Raw genomic sequence first — 20,364 nt, 5'->3', positions numbered from 1 at the left:
GTGTGTGTGTGTGTGTGTGTGTGTGTGTGTACAGGTCTGCTGCCTCAGCATCACTTTACACCAAGGAGAAGGGACAGTCTATACACACTCTGTTCCCTCACCCGTGTGTACTGTCCATCACCTCTTATCACCCCGGCACACACCCAGTATGCTGCTGATCATTTGGCTGTTCGTTTCTAAATGACAAATGCACATTTCAGGCACTTTCACACGTTTGCGTGTGTGACCTTTATTTAAAAATAAAACCCCACCTCCCAAATAGCTTCTGTTAGAGAGGATGTTGCTACTTTTCCCCTCCCAGTCCTTGGCATCACTCCATTTGACTTGAAAAAGAAACAGGCGACAATAACAGCAGCTAGCCTGAGAAGGATCTAACTTAGACTTGGACTCAAAATCTGTATGGATTGACGTTCAACAAAGATGTGTGGCAAATGTTAAATGTTTTTTTCTGTATTATATGATTATTATCAATACCACCCTGTATAGCAAATATGAAGCTACAGCCTGGAGCTGGTTAGCCTAGCTTAGCATATAGACGGGACACTTTGGTAAACAGCAAGTCTAGCTCTTATAGCCTTCTTTAGACATGCTGGTAGACACGCTCTGACAGAGCCAGGCTAGCTGTTTCCAGTCCCTATGCTAAGCTACGTTTGTTATGGCTGTTTCCAGTCTCTATGCTAAGGTTCGTATTTAGCATACAGTCATGAGAACAATCTTAACTCTAGAGGTTCTAACTGCTTTTGAGATCCTTCTTAATGATAACCGAACAATCTCAAGAGTAGAGCTGTAATCTTTGTCTACTATACATCACAAGGCACTCGACTTGTCCCTCGTTGTAGATTTTACCATCAGGGGGTGATAACAACTAATGTTGGCTACATTTTCCTTTGGAAGAGGAACTCTGATTTCCCATTAGAGTTTGTACCTGAGGCAATCTCAGTTTATCACATTCAAGCGATGTTTACTCGAACATGCACCACTCTCCCTCTCTCTCCCTCTCATAGCAGCATAGAGGTGAGGTCTGTTTCTGCGCTGTAGCGGAGTCTGTACACAACACAAAATGCAGAACAGTCGAACACAAGAAATAAAGCTAGAACACCCTGTTGTCCTTTGGCCATTTGAGGTGATGACAATGTCTGTGTGTGGGTGTGTATTTTATGTATTGAAGAGGTACACAATAGTGTAGTTTTTGTGTAAGTGGAATTTGATTTGTGTAAGCGAATGTGTTTGAAGTTTTGGTTTGAGTCCAAGTTGTGGTGTCCGTATAGTAGGAGTGCTGTTTTCTATGTCTAAATAACAAGTAGGTGCTGCTGTGTGTGTGTGTGTGTGTGTGTGTGTGTGTGTGTGTGTGTGTGTGTGTGTGTGTGTGTGTTTCCGGGCAGGATCAGGCAGAAAAAACTGTATGTCAAGACAAACAAGTCTGGCGTTCAATGTGTGACGTGTTGCGCCCAGACACACACACACACACACACACACACACACACACACTTTGACATTCCTGAGCTTACTTCGCTTACCTAATGGAGTCAGCTGTTTCTCGTCTCAAAGGTGTTGCCTCTCAGAGTGAGACATGTATAAACACACACATACAAGGTTAAAAAAAACATTTGCAGTCCATAAAACTTTCTTTCGTTCTCTAAAGAAGAGATCCATCATGGTTTAAAGATTATTTTATCTATCATTTATTACCCAGTGTAATTTTTAACAGTCGAGCTCATCAGAACATTAGGCAGCTCCCCTTCTTCAAATTAGCATCTCCTGATAGTGAGGTGTGATAACAAATATTATTTGTATCATATCATCACTCTTTCTCAGCCTGTAATGGTTCTACTGTGGGAATTTGTATTTCAGAGCCAAATGCAGCTCTAAACATGTTGAAGATCCATAAATGCTGTCAAGTGCACCCTATGAAGATAGTGTGTCCTTCCAGACGAAGAGACACTCCGGTGCTTTAATACTACAAATGGGATTTCAAAACGCGTAACAAGTGCCCTTTACGCTGTACAGAACAAATAAAAAATCAATTCTCCGAGGTTCGAGGAAGCCGAGAGGAGCACCAGTGATAACCCGTCTCATGCACTGGAGATCAATAGCCCCCTTTTTGATATTAGAATTGCCGTCTCATGTTTTATTCTTTTCATCTGTCAAAATTTCAGCTAATAGCTTTTCTCCATACTTCACAGACTGACTGAGCCCTCTAATCTTTACAAGCAGATGACACAAGACAATCTCCGCAACCGCTCTTAATTTGGCTGGAGAGAATAAGCTCAGAGTTAATGGCCATGTCTCAAACCAGCAGTTAGTTATCTTGCTTTACAAAATGAAAGACCTCATAGAAAAACTGCAGATGAATGATAGTGGCTAAACAAGCAACATTGCATGTCAGCACTGTTTCGAAAAGATTGAAATGTACTTGTGAGGATTACATTTAAACCACTTTGAATATACATTATAGGTGTGAATGCACAGGGCTGGGAATGGAGACTTTAAATGTGTCAGTTCAGCCCATGACGCTGCACATGTCTAATGTTTGCAACATTGGTAACACGTATCAGCCCTCAAGAGGCCTCCCCCCAACCGCAGCTTGCTGGCTACTAAATGGTCTGTCCACATTAAACACTTCCTGTTTTTTAGCCAAACCAGGCAAGGTGATAACCCACACCCTGCAAAAGTTAGGACCAACCGAGTCAGGTCGAAACCAAGTAATAAATGTCAATATCTCAGTCAACTATTCAGTCGTTTTGGTCTTAGTCAAAAAGAGTTGTTGTTCGTTATATTATTTTTTTCAAGGGTTTTCTCACTCTGAATGACTTCTTTCAAAGAAACTTATTAGCACAGTTCTGGTAAACACAAGTGGTGCTTATTAAATAAGTGTAAATGTAAATGCCACTTTTTGTATGAATGCTTTAGTCAATGATTGCCCCTATAGGTATTACATTACATTTCATTAAGCTGATATCTTTATCCAAAGTGACTTAAAATAAGTGAAATAAACCATAAAGATACAAACTCAGAACAACAAGAAACAACAGGGGCACTTCCAAATAGGCCAAACCTTTGTAAGTGCTGGTGCCTTAGTTCCAAATTGGCTAAACCCTTTAAGTGCTACCATTCATTTAGTGCGAGTTAGGTTTAAGTAGAGGCCAACTTGTCCCTGAAAGAGTTTACAAATTAATATGTAATATCCAGAGCATTTCAAGGGGTGTTTCAGTGCCACAGAGGGTACCATAAAACATAGAAATTCAATTCTCTCCAAATCCCATCCTGCCCAGCACAGCACGAAGTCCATCTGAAAGGAAAAATAATTACACTCGGCCCTTCTATTTTTCTCCTTTCCAGATCAATGAAAGAGAAATTGCTCTTTCTAAAAACAGCAGATAACAGTATTTTTATTGAATCCGGCTCAATCTGCAGCAAGCTTGACATTTGACAAACACTCTTTGGTAGTCAAAGCAACATGCAGACTCAATCCTCCACCTAATTCCCGAGGTGTGTGTCTCAGATGGACAGGGGTGTCAAACAGGGCGTGCGGGGTAATTGCAAAACCTGGGATGCAGTGCTAAACGCTCCACTGTTTGCCTACCAATGACGGGGATGGGGTGGGTTGCTTGTTGAAGCCTAAGTGAGTGTGAAATGTGGGTAGTCTGCCTAACGACATCTTGACAGCCTATGATGGAACTCGGCTACTCACAGCAGCCAGACAGAGTGCGATTATACTTCATCCTTTCAGCAGCAGGACCTTCAGGCCTGGCATAGCAGCATCTCTGTGTTCTCTATCAGTCCAGACACATTATGACAGTTTTAATGAGCGCAGAATTACAAGCAGTTGTTTAGCACCCCCTGAATAGGGAAAAGTTCGGCTCATGCAAATTACATTCTGCTAAGTCATTTGATCACACGGTACTGTGACTCAAATTATTAGAAACTGAACACACCTGCTGCGAGAAGCTCTAAAATACTTTGGGAAATACCCTTATTTTCCCAAATGATTTTCATGAACATGTATGCTAGGTAGGACCAGAAAAGTTGTTTAAGCTTCTTCTTGTCCCTTTTGAACATGAAGGAAACTACTTGAGTATTTATTTTTAAACCTTGTAAAGTCTTTTGTTATTTGGCTTCTTTTTATTATTATTAGGGTTTTATTTTTTTTATTTTCTTTAACATGTTCAATAAAGTGACTGAAAAGGAGGATATATAAGCTTAGCAAAGAAACTGGTACTCGATTAAATGGTGCAAAATATGTGTACCAGTGCCTCTAAAACTAGCCAATTATTGCTTTTTACCTCTGAGGTAATGTGTTGGACTGGTGGCCAGGAGCCTTTGAGTTCCTGGAGTCTCCACAGGATTGCTTTATGACCGCAAGGTGAAGACAAAAACACAACTGTCTTCTGGCTGTTGCTTCCCAATGAACAGAAAGATACAACAGTGTGTTTCATAGGAATACATTTCCCCTATGGAAGTAAAAAGAAGACGTTTCTAAAAATGATTTATTTGTAGGTTCAGCAAGAAAGAGTTAGCATTTCCTCAAAATGTTGTGTCTGTGCATAATCCTTGATAATGATGAAGAGGCAGACACCTGGTCTACCTTTCAGCAGGTAACATTTTTGAACAAAACACCATATAAGCACATAAGCAGCATTTTCAGATCCAGCTGGCTCAGTGTGGATCTCTGAGGCTAAACCTTGCTATCCAAGCTGGAAGGGAAACTGTTTGGACAGCTTGAGAGTGATGATCCTTTCAATTGTGTGAACAAAAGGCTCCCAAAACAAACTCTCACTCTTGGACCTGAACTGGAGCAGTTTGGTAAACTCATCATTGAATGCTCTTGGTCCCTTTTGCTCCTCACTCATCTCCATCCTTTACGTGCAACAGCTGCACATACCCAGCCCTGTCTGCATCCAAATACCAGCATTAGAAGCAGGCTATGAATACTCCCAAGTTCAAACTGTCACAAAGCATTTGCCATGCTGCTGTCCTCTTACATTTGCCACTAGATAGTCAATCTTGAACAGGGTGACAGAGATTTAGTCATACAGACGAGCAGCTCTGTCTCTTTGACATGTGTGTTGGAGGCTGCAAATGTCTGCCAGCTTCCAGATCACTTTGCTTCCGTGTTGGACCTTAACACAAGGGTGCATTTGAAAACTCTACACTCATTTTAGGCATGGTTAATACATTTACGATTCATTACACCTTCTGTTAGTTTTGGAAGAACAATGGATATTTATTAACCATGGTTCTTTCAAAAGATGTAAGGGGAAAACCGATTTCATTAATGTTTAGTGTAGAATACAAGGAAGTGCAGCAAAAGCACAGGGATGCTTAAACAAAGTGCAAATGTGTTTGCTGAGGCAAATGTCAACTTCTGCAAAAAACCAGTCTGCTGCAGGGTGGATGGCCTGCCAACAGCGATCTATTCAACAACAGACACCAACACAGACTGGGGTGGGGGTAAAACCAAAAACCGAGAACTGACAGAGGTGTTTATTTATTCTGAGGTGAGCAGAGGATTCTGATTTATAATTATAGAGAGATGGTTGCATCCGCTGCACCATGCATATACAGTGTGTGTGTGTGTGTGTGTGTGTGTGTGTGTGTGTGTGTGTGTGTGTGTGTGTGTGTGTGTGTGTGTGTGTGTGTGTGTGTGTGTGTGTGTGTGTGTGTGTGTGTGTGTATGTGTCTGTGTGTGTGTGTGTGTCTGTGTGTGTGTGTGTCAATCAGTCATCGGGGAAGTTGATTTGCATCTCCTAAACAAGTACAGGCATATCGGACACGATTGAATAGTTTCGAACACACACCATATGTTCTGGTTAGGCTTTAAAAAATTGAAGACAAATGAAAACCATAGCTGACTTCCTTTAAGATTAAAAACATACTGTGAGAAAGGAAGTAAATAATAAGGAAATACCAGACATTTGACCTCGCACTTCGCCAACTATTATCATGAATCAAGACTTCGGTTTATAGATGTGTGAAGGTAGCACCAAGGTTATATATACAATTTTAAAAAAGCATTATTTGAAATCAAAACTAGACATAGGAGGGTAAGGAAAAGGAGGAGGCTACAAAGTACAACAGTTATAACCAATACCAAATGACCACATTTTCAAGAACGTACTGCACTTCTTTGATAGAAATTGGAAATCTCAGCAGCATCGTCAGCACTGTTTATTATAAGGAGATACTCATGTTATGGTTGAAGGCAACAAGTCTCTGTTCCTGCTTTTCTGTCACCGCTACTCACATTTGATTTCAGTGCGAGCAGTGAGGCTGCCGCAGTCACAACTACACTACTCTCTGTCACTCAAGTTTCACTCCACACACACTAACAGAACAGCTGCAGCAGTGATATGAAAAATAAACAAGTACAATAACACAAATCAACTTTTACACAGAGATGTGAAGATATAAAACGAGCGCTTACCAGAGAAACAGGGCTATCCCAAAATCTGCATTCAGCGGCTGGTTAGTAGAAAGTGGTTGGATTTGTTTGGTGCGTGTGTATCCTTCGTCTGCAGCTTCCGGTGCTACATTAAGGACATGAGAGTGGTGTTTTCTGAAGAGGTTCACACAGGCAAGCGATGTGACTCGTTGTTCAGCCTGCGCACATTTCTGGACGTGAGAGACTCGGAGCTGTTCATTTCAGTCTGCTCCGCTCTGAGCTCTGCCAGGCAGCAGCAGGACGCTGCTGGGAGGAGGGGTGCTAGAGAGCCGCTGCTGTGCGAAGCTTCATGGGTAATGTAGTTCACTAAAGACGTTCAACTGACTCTTGGAAGATGTGCTGCAATGCCACTTTTTGTATGAAATTACCTTTATGCACCCTAATATTAATTGCTCATAGAACAATATACAAAATAAAACAAAGCTGAACGTAAGCTGTCTATTCATAAATATATTTAATGCATTAGTAGATCATAAAATATAGAATAAAGAAAATATTGTGCGAGCAGGACACAACATATGGACCAGTAAATAGGCAAATGCTTGTAAGATATGCAAATGTAAAATAAAAGTGCTAAACTTATGAATACATCAGGATTTAACAATATACAAAGAGATGAAATTCGCCTTATCAGCCAACAATTATAAACTAATAGAACACAGAATAAGGTAAAAAGGGTCAATAATAAGAAGAAATATAATAAGACATTTTAAAAGGGAAAAATAACATTTTTTTTATCATCAAAGCAGTAATTTGCTAAAAGTTAACACTTTAAGGTTCTGAAGGTTTGTAAGTGTTAGTACACTGAAAAAGCATTGAGGCTGATTTAAGTCGACAGTTTGTAAATATAAACTGATTTCACCTGTTCTTTCCAATGTTTTTCACTTTTCCAGTTTTTTATACTTATCACCAAAATATTTCATAAAACATTCTCAAAATTAAATGAAAAAACATTGTTGATGCTTGTTTTTGAAGCAGACACTATGTTTTACACCTGCAGCTTTAAACAACACAGATTGCAGAAAGGAAGATATTTTTTTCCACTTTTAACGATTCCATGATAACGTGTTTAAAAACATCTCAAATGCAGATTAAAGTAGAACAGCATATGTTACGTATCTATCAGTCTTTGTCAGTGACACTGTCAATGTGTATTAATCAAATTCCTCTGGACACCCTAAGGACTTCTGGGAGTCCCCTAGGGAGACATGACTTGTATTGTGATTGCTGTAATGAATAGAGAAATACCAAGCCTACTTGATCACTATTAGTCTCGAGGGGGAAATATCTTTTCTCCAACAGTAAATACATTGCTATTTCCCCAGAAACCCCCTGAGTGTTCACACATTGTTACAACCTTTCCCCATTAATTCTCTTTAGGAGCAACTCTATGATTAACAATAATAGCTGCTGTACTATAATCACATCTTAACTGGATGTCAAAGTGTGTAAAGCAGATGGCATATTTAAACTTACTGTATTGTGAGACATAATAACATCATGTTATCTGACACTTAATTATAATAGTCCTACACCAAATAGTAGAAGTAACAATGAGACAGCATTAAACAGGACACAGTTAAAAAAAACACCAGTGCCTCATTGTCGGATGATTGAAATGAAAAGGAGATTTTGTGAGTTATTTTTGTGCTCAGGCAGAGAACTTGATAAATGAAATCCTGCACCAGGACAATACCTCTATTTTCTTTGAGGTCAAACATCCCCTTGAGCATTCATTGTTCCTGAGCGTTTTTTCCCCTACTTTCTGACTGCTGTACATACAGTACAACTACATCATAAGAGTGACTGTGTATCTTGTGTTGGGTGTGGGGAGTGTATAGGAAATGCTTTTGCCTCTCAGAAGCCTTATGTCTAAATTTAGAGGGCCGCGCCTCCACTGTCTAACTGTCAGAGGCTGCGTCGGACTGTCGGTCGCTCAGGAAAGGGACTTGAGGCGTGTTGAAGTTAGGATAAATTGAACTAACTGGGGTGGGCTGATCTGAGAATAACACTTTTGTTCTGCACACGCCCTGAAAACAGAGTGGCTATAAGTACCCAGCTATACGGAAAAGAGAGGAAGGAAGCATAAATCTAGTGTAAACATTTTTTTTGTACAAAATGGGCAGATGAGGTGAGAAGTGTGCAGTGTATTTAATCTTTTTTGGAGTATTTTCAAAACAAAACTTGACCACTCAAACTACATTGTCAGTTTATTCAGAAAATATACTACACTTACTTTTTGTATCTATTTATTTATGCTGACATGAAAAACACACACAGTTGTAGTCTTCACTGTGAAAAATCTGATTCGACAACCTTCCCTTGAGAAAATGTGAAATTGTTGTTTTGATGTCATGCAGCAGAATCCCACATTACAAACAAACTCATTAATTTTTTTAGAAACAATTCATGCCATGATTAAATGGGACATAAGTGCCAACACATTCAGAATTGAAATGCATTACCATTTCCGACATGTTTTTTATACCCGTCAGGCTTTTGACCTTTTTTCATCTGCGGAGTGCAGAAAGCAGCAGTAGCAGAAAAGCGTTTCCCGTCTTGCTTGTCTATTTGATTATGAAAAGTGTCTGTTTGATTGTCTATTTGGAGAGTAGCACCTCCTTAATTGACTTAATTGAGTCCAGTGACAGATCCCCACTTGTTTGCTCTTAACATAATTCTTCTATGTGACATCGTTTGTCAGATGTACCAAGAAGATGCCAAAGTCAGTTTCCTTGTGAGTTAGTTAATGAGCTTTGTCATGTGGTTGTGAACAAGATGGAGTTGTCTATACACTGTTAGGCTGTACACACAAAGGCTGTTAATCTACAAGTGGGTTATTAAACTATTACTAAAGTACTAAGTACTTTGGTGGTAAAATAAGTAGGCTACTCAGATCTTGTATGTAAAAGAGGAGGCTACAAACTTCAACAAGTGAACTTACCCTGGGAATCAAAACAATCAAAACAATCTTATTGATGTAATATTGTAATTGATTTGTTGATAATACTGTATGTTGTACCACTAATCTGAAACAGGAATGTGACCTAAATGATCAGATAAATGCAGTGAAGTAATAAGTTAAATATCATATACTATATATATATATATTGTATTACATTTGAAGCATGAAGTAGCATAACAGTAAATAAGTACCGATGAGATTAGAAGTTAATCTCCCCCTTTGCTAAATAGAAACCTGACATTTGAGAGAACAGGAATGTGGTTGTAGATCATTGACACCTGCAGAATTCCAATACCAATCTTATATTCAAAGAACAAAACATCAAGCCCCAGACTTAACGACACTTTTTTTTAGGCCCCTTTGTCGGAAATGCATTCATAATTTATGGGTTGCAGGATTATAATCCATACATTTCCCACTTACCTTCCCATACGACAACATTCAAAGAGCAAACAAGATGCATATTATAGTACAGTATATTAGCTGTACAGCTAAATTATGTCGATAAGAGTCTACAGATGACATTTGTGTACCTTTTTGTATCAATTCTGAGTAAACTAGTGAGTTGTTTATCCTCTTCCGCCCTCTAGTGTCCAACGTCAGCAGCACAAATCCCTGCCGAGGTCACAGGTCACAAAACAGAAAACATGGCGGCTTCCACTAAAATGACCGTGGTCCTGAAAGCTGTGAAGAAAATAACAGTCCAGTTCTGTCCATTTGAATCAAATGTCGGGTCAACACGGTAAGAGTTATGTGTTTAATGTCTCGTTGTGTTGCAGGTTCGTTTTGTGTGACTGTGGTTTAAAGACGTCATTTGACAGTGAGGCGATCGTCAGTCCAGGCAGCAGTCATCACTGGTTTAGTTTAAAACGTGTTTCTGTCAAACTAGGATGCTTGAATGGGAGTGTGTGGGTGCAAAGTTAAATACGAACGACATAAGGATTTCCTTTACCTTGTGTTCCTATTTTAAAATTCCCTAGCTAAAATATCCCTAGCTTATTTACTTATATTTCAGTTTAGCTAAAACTGTTTTATACTTATCTGCCAAACTGAATTACACAGTATGCAATCTGGTTGAACTAGACCCTTTTTTAGGACTGTTTGCCTGTACAGACCATTCAATCTACGGTATAGATTAATTGATTAATTGATTGCTATCTTCCTGAATTTCCTGAACTTTGTTTTTCCTTTGAGGGCGGGACTAATTACGCCTTTATCATTTGTATTGGTAAATGTATAATTTAGACCAATCAAAGCTCTGTTTTACATTCACTCTGAGCAGAGGTGTACCTGTGCATGTGTTTAGAGGCTGTGCACTTTCACATTTGTGTGTTTTCAACTTATTCTAACTGATCAGGCTTCCCATGTTGACCTTGGGCTAAGCAATGTTTGAATATTAGGAGATTACCAATCTTCACCAACCAATGCAAATAATAAATGTGCAACCCAGCCACACAAATAGTGCAGATCAATAGGAGGGTCAGGTCTGCACACTCCCACACAGGAAATCAACACCAGCCAAATGGAGGATAAAAACTATGCAACTGGCAACTAGAATTGCTTTACTCAACACCCCTAAAATATTGGGTAATATTTTTCATTCTGCTCCAACAGGGTCCTGAGATGGGGCCTAGTTAAGCTAAATAAGTGACATCACCTATGATGGTTAAGGCATTTAGTATTGAAGTGCAAAGAAGAATAAAATGGAAAAGTTCAAGATGCATAGAACTTCAAAGTTGTACATTATGTTTTCAGTACTTTCAATCTATACTGTTTTGTAATTAATCTGAAATATGCTGTTGTTGTCCTGCAGGATGTTTCTGTCCGTGATGAGCTCACATAAGGTCCGATCTACCAACTTGAATTGTGAGGTGATATCCACAGTGAAGCATGACAAGTCTGAACCCATAGTGGAAATTACTTACTGTAAGTATTACCTGCCTGCCTTCATGTGTGGGAGAATATATTTAATGATGTGATTCTATGAAGCAGTGTTATTGTGGCTATTGAGTTTGTCGTTTGCAGTACATATTCCAGGCATTGTTTAAGGCAAAGATGTGTAGAGTCATAAAGTCAGATGTTTTACATGCATTTCGGATATTATGGAGAAAAATGTAATTTAATTATTTGGAATCATGTTATTCTCTGATTTGTTTTTGTAGAAAAGCTGCATTCTTTTGTATCTTGATTTCTCTGGATCAGAAAATCCAGTATTTATCCCAACAGGGAAATAAGATTTCCTAACATTTGCTGTAATTTAGAATTAAATAAGATACAATAAAATATATATATAGAAACATAAAGAAGGTATAGTAAAAACGTTCTCATATTACTACAGTATTAAACAACAAAAAACATGTGTTTATTAAATTATTTACAGTTTTATAATATTGACGACAATATTAAGGAATAAAAAATGGAAATGACTGGGAATGTACAGTGTGATAAAGTAATAATGTGATATACGTATTGCACAGTTGAATTAGTCATCTGCTTTACTACTTAAAGTAATAAGAAGACACTACAGCAACTTTAGGATTAGTCTACATAAGAAGTCGTCTTGAGATAGTGCTTGAAGACAACAATTGGACTGGATCTTAAGTGACAGTCGGTTGGTGGGTTCTTAAAAAATATTTGAGCTTTGTTTTTGTTGAGAAGTGAAAGTAAAAACACTGCATTTTTTTATAATGTATTTAACTTTTATTAAATTAGGTCCCCATTGAGCTTAAGAATCTCTTTTTCAAAGTAAATCTGAACTTTATAAGAGACATATTGGTTGTGGTCTCTTGGTAGATGTTAGTTTGAAAAGTCAGGGTGTATTGTCAGTTTAACATTGCTTGCAGCTCTGTACATACAGCACAACGCCTACAACTTAGGAGTGTGTAATTTAGTCTTGGAATTTCCTGCTGATGTTGTTACTACATGATATTAGTCACACACAATGAGTCAAGTACTTATCAAAAGTAAAAATGTCTACCATAGGTCAGCAGAACTGTGTGCGGATGTTGCCTATTGTGTGTTACTCGACTTCTGCTCAGTTAACTTTTCACCTTTTTGCATTTTGTAATCCTTTATACAGAGATATTTGTAAATGAGTCTTTGAGGGTAATTTAATTGTGTCCATGTCTTTCCTTACTACAGTGGACGGAGATAAGCTGAGGTTGAAGGGAGCGAAGTTGAACAGCAGCGAGATGCTGAGTGCGTTTCAGTCGATGTGCGCAGCAAAGGAACAACAGGCCAAACTTGCAGCAGCAAAGAAATAATAATTATCGTCATGTTAAATATATGTGTTGAATATATCTGTATGTGAGCTTTGTATATTCCTGGATGTGTATTATTGAAGTATTTCATATAAATGTGGTTGTTTGTTATGGTTTGACCTTTGGTTTACTGACACTACACTGCTTGCATGATACTGAGTCAGTTACTCCTCCTCTTGTGAATCCAAGCTCCTCCAACATCTAAGCATCACATTCTACTTGATCTTCTATGCTTTCATAATCAACTTCACTGCTATGAAATTAAAAAAGTACTGCACTCTCTTAGATAATATTTGACATTAGCCCCATCAGCTATGGTTATTTTCCGTATTAAAGACATCAATTGAAATGCTTTAACTGCTAGAAAATGTGCTGTGATCAGTACCGAGTCATGGTGTGCGTTGCAAATGTGCCATTTTCCTGATAAAAGAGATCATTCCAGCGTTTGAGAGTACATTATGCAAGCTCCAACCTTTGACACAGCAGGCTTAAATGTAATTTGGCACAGATTTAAACGCAACCCCAGTGAAAACGAAAAAACCTTTCACCCTGGCACAGATAACTGAAAAGCTGCCCCTATGCGTGTCACCCTCTGTACCATAAGCATATGTAACCTACTGGGTTTTCCTTATGGGTTAATTATTATTGCATTCACATATTTCACATGGAACCTTTATTTTATCAGTTCCTCTGAAAAACTTCAAAATGGTCTTAATAGGGGTTTGATGTGTGCTACCACACTGCCATCTAAAATGTGTGCCCCCTACTAATGAGTTGTCCTCCATAAAATGTCTTGAATAGTAAATGATGTACTAATGCATTGTAGATCAGTCATGGGTTAGGGGTTATGAATGAATGCCACTTGATAGAATTTAGTACAGTTAAATGCAAATAATCCATTAATAAATGCTAGTCGGGTAAAGCAATTTAATCCACAATATTTATTTTAATGTATTATGAAATGAAGAGTTTTAACCTTCAAGTCTGCAGCTGCAAATATTGAGTTTTTAATGTATAGATTTTGGTGTAGCCAACTCTTGGAAATCTATTTAAAGACTTAACATTTATTTGTAAAGCTTTTGGAAATGATTAAGGCGCATGGGATAGGCCTATGTTGTTGCATTTCGTTTAAAATGACACTATATTTAGATTTGAGTAGTGACAGGTGCCCATTAAGATCAGAATATAAAGTAAAAAAACGTGCATAAATTTCAGCTTTTTGGATATAATCTATTTGTACACCGTTTTATGAGAAAACCCAGGAAGCTAGACAAGCTAGTAGCAAGAAGGGCTGGAAACACTCTATTAAGTGACGTAGCAAGATGTGATTGGTTCATTCTGTGTCATTTGATGTCGGTCTGGCCCTTTAAAAAGGAGTCTATTCCCACACTGGAAGAGTTGAACCCAGAGTCACTTCACCGGTTATTGTCGAGGATATCTCATCAGAAGCTGCAAACATGGTTGAGAAATTTGTCGGGACGTGGAAGATGATTTCCAGCGAGAATTTTGATGACTACATGAAAGCAATCGGTAGGAGTACATTTAAGAATGATAGAAAAACACTTTCAGGGTGTCAGCTGTTCAATTAACTGTAACATGTAACGTATATGTCGGATATACCAATATACTTCTATTGGCTTGTATTATTTGCTTTTCAAACCATTAATCCTTCAGTGTGTTATATTTAATGCATTTTTTCTGACCTTGCCCTCCCGCTGTGCAGGTGTGGGATTTACGACCCGGCAGGTGGGGAATCGCACCAAGCCCAACTTGATTGTGACTATGGACGATCAAGGGAATGTATGCATGAAGTCTCAGAGCACTTTCAAAACCACTGAGATCAAGTTCAAGCTAAACGAGCCATTTGATGAGATGACCGCAGACGATAGGAAGACAAGGGTTAGTGTGGTCTGAGGGCAGGAGAAAAACAAAATCCCAGCCCGAGTCGTGTCTGTGCTGGAGGTAACGGCTTGTCTCTGTTTGTGTCCTGCAGACCGTGGTGAATCTGGAGAACGGGAAACTTGTGCAGAAACAGAGCTGGGATGGCAAGGAGACAAATATCGAGAGGGAGATCAGTGATGGGAAATTGATAGCGGTAAGGATCTTTTTTTTCCTCCTAACTTTTTATGGGAAATTTAACCTGATAATCTGGTATACATTTAGCAACCAAATGCCTTATATACATCCATGCAATAGTCTATAAAAGCACCTCATCAATCATTTAACAGTTTTTAAATGTTATTTATTTTCTATTCAAAAACTTTTGATTCGTTGATCAAGTTTTAATAAGTTGCTATATCAGAATATGTTCATATCCACTTGAGATGCAAACATGTATTTTAAATAAATAATTAAAATGTTATTGTACTACAGGGAATCCTGTAACGGAGAGAGGGGCAATTCAATTGAATACTATACAATGTATATATTAATATTGACAAGAAATAGTGCAGTTAGACTCTATTACATGGGAATAAGAAAATATTTCAAAGGATAAAGTTTCACTTCAAATAGGCCTACCACAGACACACTCTGGGAATATACTGTTAAATTAACTATGTGGAGACAGATTTTATAGAGTTAGATAGCAGCAGCATACATCTTCCTACAAACTTAAAACATATTGAGTTCCTCACCTTACCTGATCTCCCTTTTTCCCCCACAGAAATGCATTATGGGAGACGTTATCGCAGTGAGGACATACGTGAAGGAGGCATGATTGGCTCCCTTCAGCCCACTTGTTGGATCCATTGCTGGATGACAGGCTCAGTTCAATGAGCGTAATACCAAACTAAAGACGTGTTTGCTCTTCCTACTCTTTATCTTCACTGTGTTGCCAAAATAAATTCCTGTGCCTCTGTTCTCCAACATGACACATTTGGTTTCATTTGGAATTGTTGTGATGATTTGAATAAAAATTAATGAACATTTCTCAAGATTGCGTCTCCGTGAGTTTGTTGTACATTTCTGATGGTTTTGTGTAAATAAGGTTCAATGCTGTTTATTGAAATGGCGTATCGTCCAAATTCAATTATGAGATTCTTGAAAGCAGTCCAATCATCGGGGCATGCTGAGGAATGCTGCACAAAAAAGTGCTCTAATGGGAGCTTAATCTGTCAAGCTGATTTCCTGACTTTAATGGTTTATTCCTGTGACCGGGAATATTACTGTGATTATTCCACATCACTTTTTCCTCTTTGGCTTGTACAATCCTATCATGCTTCCTTATTTTGGTTATTCAAACAGATCCAAAACATATTCCATATTTGAAGGTCAAGAGGTTAAATTCAGTCATCCTCATGCTATATGATGCATGTTGGCAGGGGCTCCTTGAGGAATGTGAACCTTTTTTAGAAGTATCGAGAGCATCATGCAGAGAGGTCAGTGAGGAAATGTATCCCCTCTTCCTTTTTAGGAGGTTGAACATTTCCCATTGCACATATGCTGGCAGCTGTGCGCATGGAGAAACTAAAAAACATTATGGGTCGTCCCCACAGACGTCCCCGCCCTTTGGCCATGGCTCAAGTCTTTCTATGGGTTACGGGGGGGAGTTGTTCCAGAACCGACAGACACTTTCCCATGACAGGAAAAGGGAGTCGATAGCACTGATTGGGTCTAATGGCAAACACAGCTGAAACAGGTGCTATTGTGAGCCAACACTCTTGTTCCCTTGAGTGTGGACAATGGCACCAGGAGTAGAGGACGTACAGTGTTTGAACTTTTGGAGGGGTTCCAAGTGAATGAAAATACCCCATGGGGACAACTAACAGAGGTCAACAGAGCAAAGATGTAATTTGTGTGTCATTGGCCATGTTTTAGTATCTTGAAGACAGATCACTTCAACATCTTAAGTGCCAGTTGTTAACTCATTTCTGAACCTTCACGTCTCTAGTGCAATTTTCTTTAATACTTAACTCAGCTCATAGTGGCCCAAAAACCCCCAGGTTCAATGTGTTTTTTTACCTTTTCTTGAAAATAAACTGGTAAAATCAAAACGACTTATATTAACGTATGCTGTAAAGATACCTCGTGAATAATGAGCATCCTCGTATTTTTACAAGCGTATTTATTTAATGTTTGATTAGTTGATCAAGTTTAATCGGCTGTAAGACAATATCACGTTCAAGTGCAATTTCCTTTAACACTTAACTCAGCTCCATAGTGGCCCCAAAAAGCCCCAGATTCACTGTGTTCATTGGCTTCTATGTAATTTGATTACTCTCAATTTAATTTGGGAAATGTTTACCACAACAAGTACAATATCTCATAATTTCCAGCTGTTTCATGTAGAGAGGCAATATGACAAAATCCTTTGATAAGATATTGTGCTTGCATGATGTATATCCCTAAATTATATATTGTTTTGTAAAATAACTACTGACATGCAGAACATAGGCTCAGGTAGTTTTTTAGTAAAGGAGTTTTGATTGGTTCCAAGGTCTTTCAAACATAGTGAAGCTGCCATCTCCCATGTAATTGTGTGCGCATAACCTGGGAAATGTATGAACATGCCACAAACTCTCAAAACATCGTAAAATGGGAATCTCTTTTGTTTTAGTGGGATGTCGAATATCTTTAGGAACCAGGCCAGGATTGCTGGGAAGTGACATTGACGTTGAGTTTATCAAATGTATTTTGGTTGCGCTTTGAGAACCACAAGCATAGTGCCATATATTCCCATCATATTTTCCATATGTTTTAGACTTTTAGGTAAACTGATTTGAAAAAAACATTGATAAATAGCACTGATTACTTGAATATGTAAGGTAAACCTTGCTACTTTCAAACATAATGTCTCTGGAATCCATGATTTCATCTTGTTTACATTCATTTGACAGTGCTTCTTCTTTAACCCAATTTTGGTCCGCACATTGCACATTATAAAAGACTCTGAAATCATGATCGTTTTCCCACAGCCAAAGAGAAAAGATCACATCTGCTACGGATTGACTTACAGGTGCAGTGCTTGTGATCCGCAGGCATCTCCCTCACTCTGTTTGGATAACTGCGGGGAATCCGACAGATCTCCTCCTCCTTGCTTTATCTCTGACATCTTGATTTGATACTCGATGTTGTTTCTTAATTGATGGAGTTTGAGACTTCTAGACAACTGGTGGAAATATCAGTAACATTCTGCAGGTTGGTCTAAGTTTTTCCACAAGATTCAATATTTCAATAAGTAGGGGTCAGTATAAAAAGCATCGAACTGTAGACATTTACAGAGATTTGCTCCGAACATGTGAATAATACTCGCCTAGCCTCAGGTCAAATAGGATAGAAGGGGAGGTATTCCTCTGGAGAGGAAAGGTCTTGATCTTCCTCCGCTGTCCTAAATTGGCGAAGGTTAACTTGACATCAGCAGAGTGGTTGCAGAGAGCAAATTAGGAAACAGCTCAGGAAGGAGCGCGATAGTGAGAAGCCTGCTGAGAGTTAGCTGGAACAGAAAGACAACTGAAAGTCAATGGAGCATAGAATATGAACTTCCTCAAGTTAGGACATTTCTTGTAAAGTTATATACAGTACAAGAGAACAGGTTTATGAATTGACTCTCGCCGAAAGTAACTCACACTCCTCATACAATGTCAACTACTGCATTCCCCCACAGAGCATGCTTTTTGTCTGCATACGTTAGAGTGTTTCTGTGTGTTCTCATGCCTGATAGACAAAGGTATCTTGTTGACACTGGGGTTGTTTTGTGTGTGGAAAGATTGTCTTGGACTTTAGAATCAACTCACATCCTTTGCAAAACATCTGGAAAGCTCCACTTGAGCTGCAGCGTTGACACCCTTCCTCTGCTTGTCTTCTGGTTGTTCATAACTTAAACTCTGTCACAACACAAATACCTTTCATGTTTAAGTGGATCAACAGGGATGAAGACACATGATGAATGAACACTTTTTCAATGGTAACATCACAACTTCATTTAACTTTCTTTAAAAAATGCATACCACTGATACAATTTGAGTAAAATGTATTTGATATTTTAGTCAAGAGTGATTAACATTGTTTATTTATTTGTTTAGCTCTCTTTCGCCCTTTCTTTAAGTCAGGGATGATTATTATCATCATTATGTTCAAAGTCTTGGGCTGTATATATGTTTTCAATCACAATCATTTCTATAACAAACATAAATACAAAATTAGAAGAGAAGTTAGAGAAAAATAGGTTATTCAGTGATGAAGTTAGCAAGGTGGGGAGTTTTGAAATTAATCGGGGAAAAATCACAATACAGGCAATCTAGAATTTATATTGTTCTAATATGCCATTAACAGGTTTCATGCTTGTTCTCAGCCATTTTACTTGTCAAAAAAGATGACAACAGCCAAAGCTAAAAGCAGTTGGATTTGTGCATTATGGTTTGTAATCATAGCATTAACACTTGGCAACCCCTCCCTGATTCAACAAGGGTGGTGGAGCTCGAAAAAGCCAATCAAGACCCTGGGCACTACGATTTCTCTGCAGATACAGACATGGCCCGCCACATGTTTCCAGTGGGTCATAAATGATGATTGAGAGAGATGTCTTTCGTTTTGGTTCGTTTTTTTAGTTAATATTATGTCAGCAAACAGTGATGGCACACAACAAAGGTTTGGACTTTAACTTCGCAACAACTTGATGTCAGCTTAATGTTGAGTTTGAAGCACTGTAAGGGAAATTCCAAAACAACATGGCAAAAAACTCCCACTATGTGTTTTTCCACTTAGAGGGTGGAGACAACCTTGGGATCAACCCCCACCTTGGGATTCATCCCCCACCCAGAAACATCTCACTGACTTTGGGAGTGTTCTCATACCTCCCCATTCACTCAAAAACATAGAGCACACATCACTTTCACCTCAATCCTCTCCACAGGATCAATGCTGACCTGAGATCAGTCTCCAAGGGCAACCAAACAGCTGGTCAGAACTATGTCAGTTGAGGCCCCATGGAACTATAGGGGAGCCTGGTTGCCAAGCAACAAGCTTTCTTTCCCCTTTACCTCACAATCCAGTTTTACTTAAGAGCTAACTCTGATTTCATCAACACGTCTCTGGATGTTTTGAAAGCTGTGCTCTGTCTGGTCGCAACAGACCCAGGCTGTTTTACTATCTCCCCAAAACACCATGAGAGACATATCTGGGATTCCAGGAGGGGGACTCTGTTTTGGATCAGAGATAGCAGTATATAGCTTCAATCAGATCAAAACTTTTAAATGAGCAATTAGTTGTTTTTGTACACTTCTCAGCACTCATTTGTGCTAGGTTCTGCATCTGATCCGCACAATTAGTATTTTTCCATTACATTTGAATCAAAGCAGAGTGTAACAGACAAGGAAAAACGGTCACTTCTCTTTTCTCTTTGGCCCTGACAAAGAGAGGTCAGAGGTCATAGGCTGAGATAAAGCCAACCATCATGAGACATGTTCCTGTTTTTTGGAATTGCTTTCATGAAACCTTTGCCTCCACTCAATGGATCTCAAGATTAAGATGGTTGTCCTAAGCGTTGAAATATTCTGAAGGGAATAACCTTAAATGTTATTCTAATGAAGCTCGCAAACTATTGGCTAGTAGAAGGGGTGTGGAGCAAGATCAAAAGACAACTTCAAAATACCACTGTAGTGCATATACATTGCATTGCCTTTGAGGACAGCACAAATAATCAGTGTTTAAGCCTTCCCAGCAAGAGTTCCTGTCAGAGCTAAGCTTAGACCGTACAA

At 38.8% G+C, this 20,364-nt stretch overlaps 3 protein-coding genes across 5 annotated transcripts in view; 2 read left to right on the top strand and 1 right to left on the bottom strand.

Annotated features, from left to right (window-relative positions):
* pag1 (phosphoprotein membrane anchor with glycosphingolipid microdomains 1) overlaps window positions 1-6,683 on the bottom strand; it is a 46,753-nt gene extending 40,070 nt beyond the window's left edge. For 2 of the 3 annotated variants that reach the window (XM_063898700.1, XM_063898703.1), the window contains exon 1: window positions 6,425-6,683. The gene's annotated coding sequence lies outside the window, so the exon portion shown is untranslated. Of the gene's footprint in view, window positions 1-1,517; window positions 3,978-6,424 lie in introns of those variants that run through there. The other variant, XM_063898702.1, reaches the window with a different exon arrangement.
* Window positions 6,526-12,778, top strand: mrpl53 (mitochondrial ribosomal protein L53). Its single transcript, XM_063898705.1, has 4 exons — window positions 6,526-6,735; window positions 9,998-10,149; window positions 11,221-11,333; window positions 12,549-12,778. The coding sequence occupies exons 1-4, from the start codon at window positions 6,541-6,543 to the stop codon at window positions 12,668-12,670; spliced, it is 582 nt and encodes a 193-aa protein (XP_063754775.1). The 5' UTR covers window positions 6,526-6,540; the 3' UTR covers window positions 12,671-12,778.
* A 1,164-nt stretch (window positions 12,779-13,942) lies between these two features.
* fabp4a (fatty acid binding protein 4a) lies at window positions 13,943-15,603 on the top strand. Its single transcript, XM_063898706.1, has 4 exons — window positions 13,943-14,197; window positions 14,391-14,566; window positions 14,661-14,762; window positions 15,333-15,603. The coding sequence occupies exons 1-4, from the start codon at window positions 14,125-14,127 to the stop codon at window positions 15,384-15,386; spliced, it is 405 nt and encodes a 134-aa protein (XP_063754776.1). The 5' UTR covers window positions 13,943-14,124; the 3' UTR covers window positions 15,387-15,603.
* The last annotated feature ends 4,761 nt before the right edge of the window (window positions 15,604-20,364 follow it).

The sequence above is a fragment of the Eleginops maclovinus genome, chromosome 13 (genome assembly GCF_036324505.1).
Source record: "Eleginops maclovinus isolate JMC-PN-2008 ecotype Puerto Natales chromosome 13, JC_Emac_rtc_rv5, whole genome shotgun sequence".
Lineage (NCBI taxonomy): Eukaryota > Metazoa > Chordata > Actinopteri > Perciformes > Eleginopidae > Eleginops > Eleginops maclovinus.
This window is presented reverse-complemented; position numbering and strand designations above follow the sequence as displayed.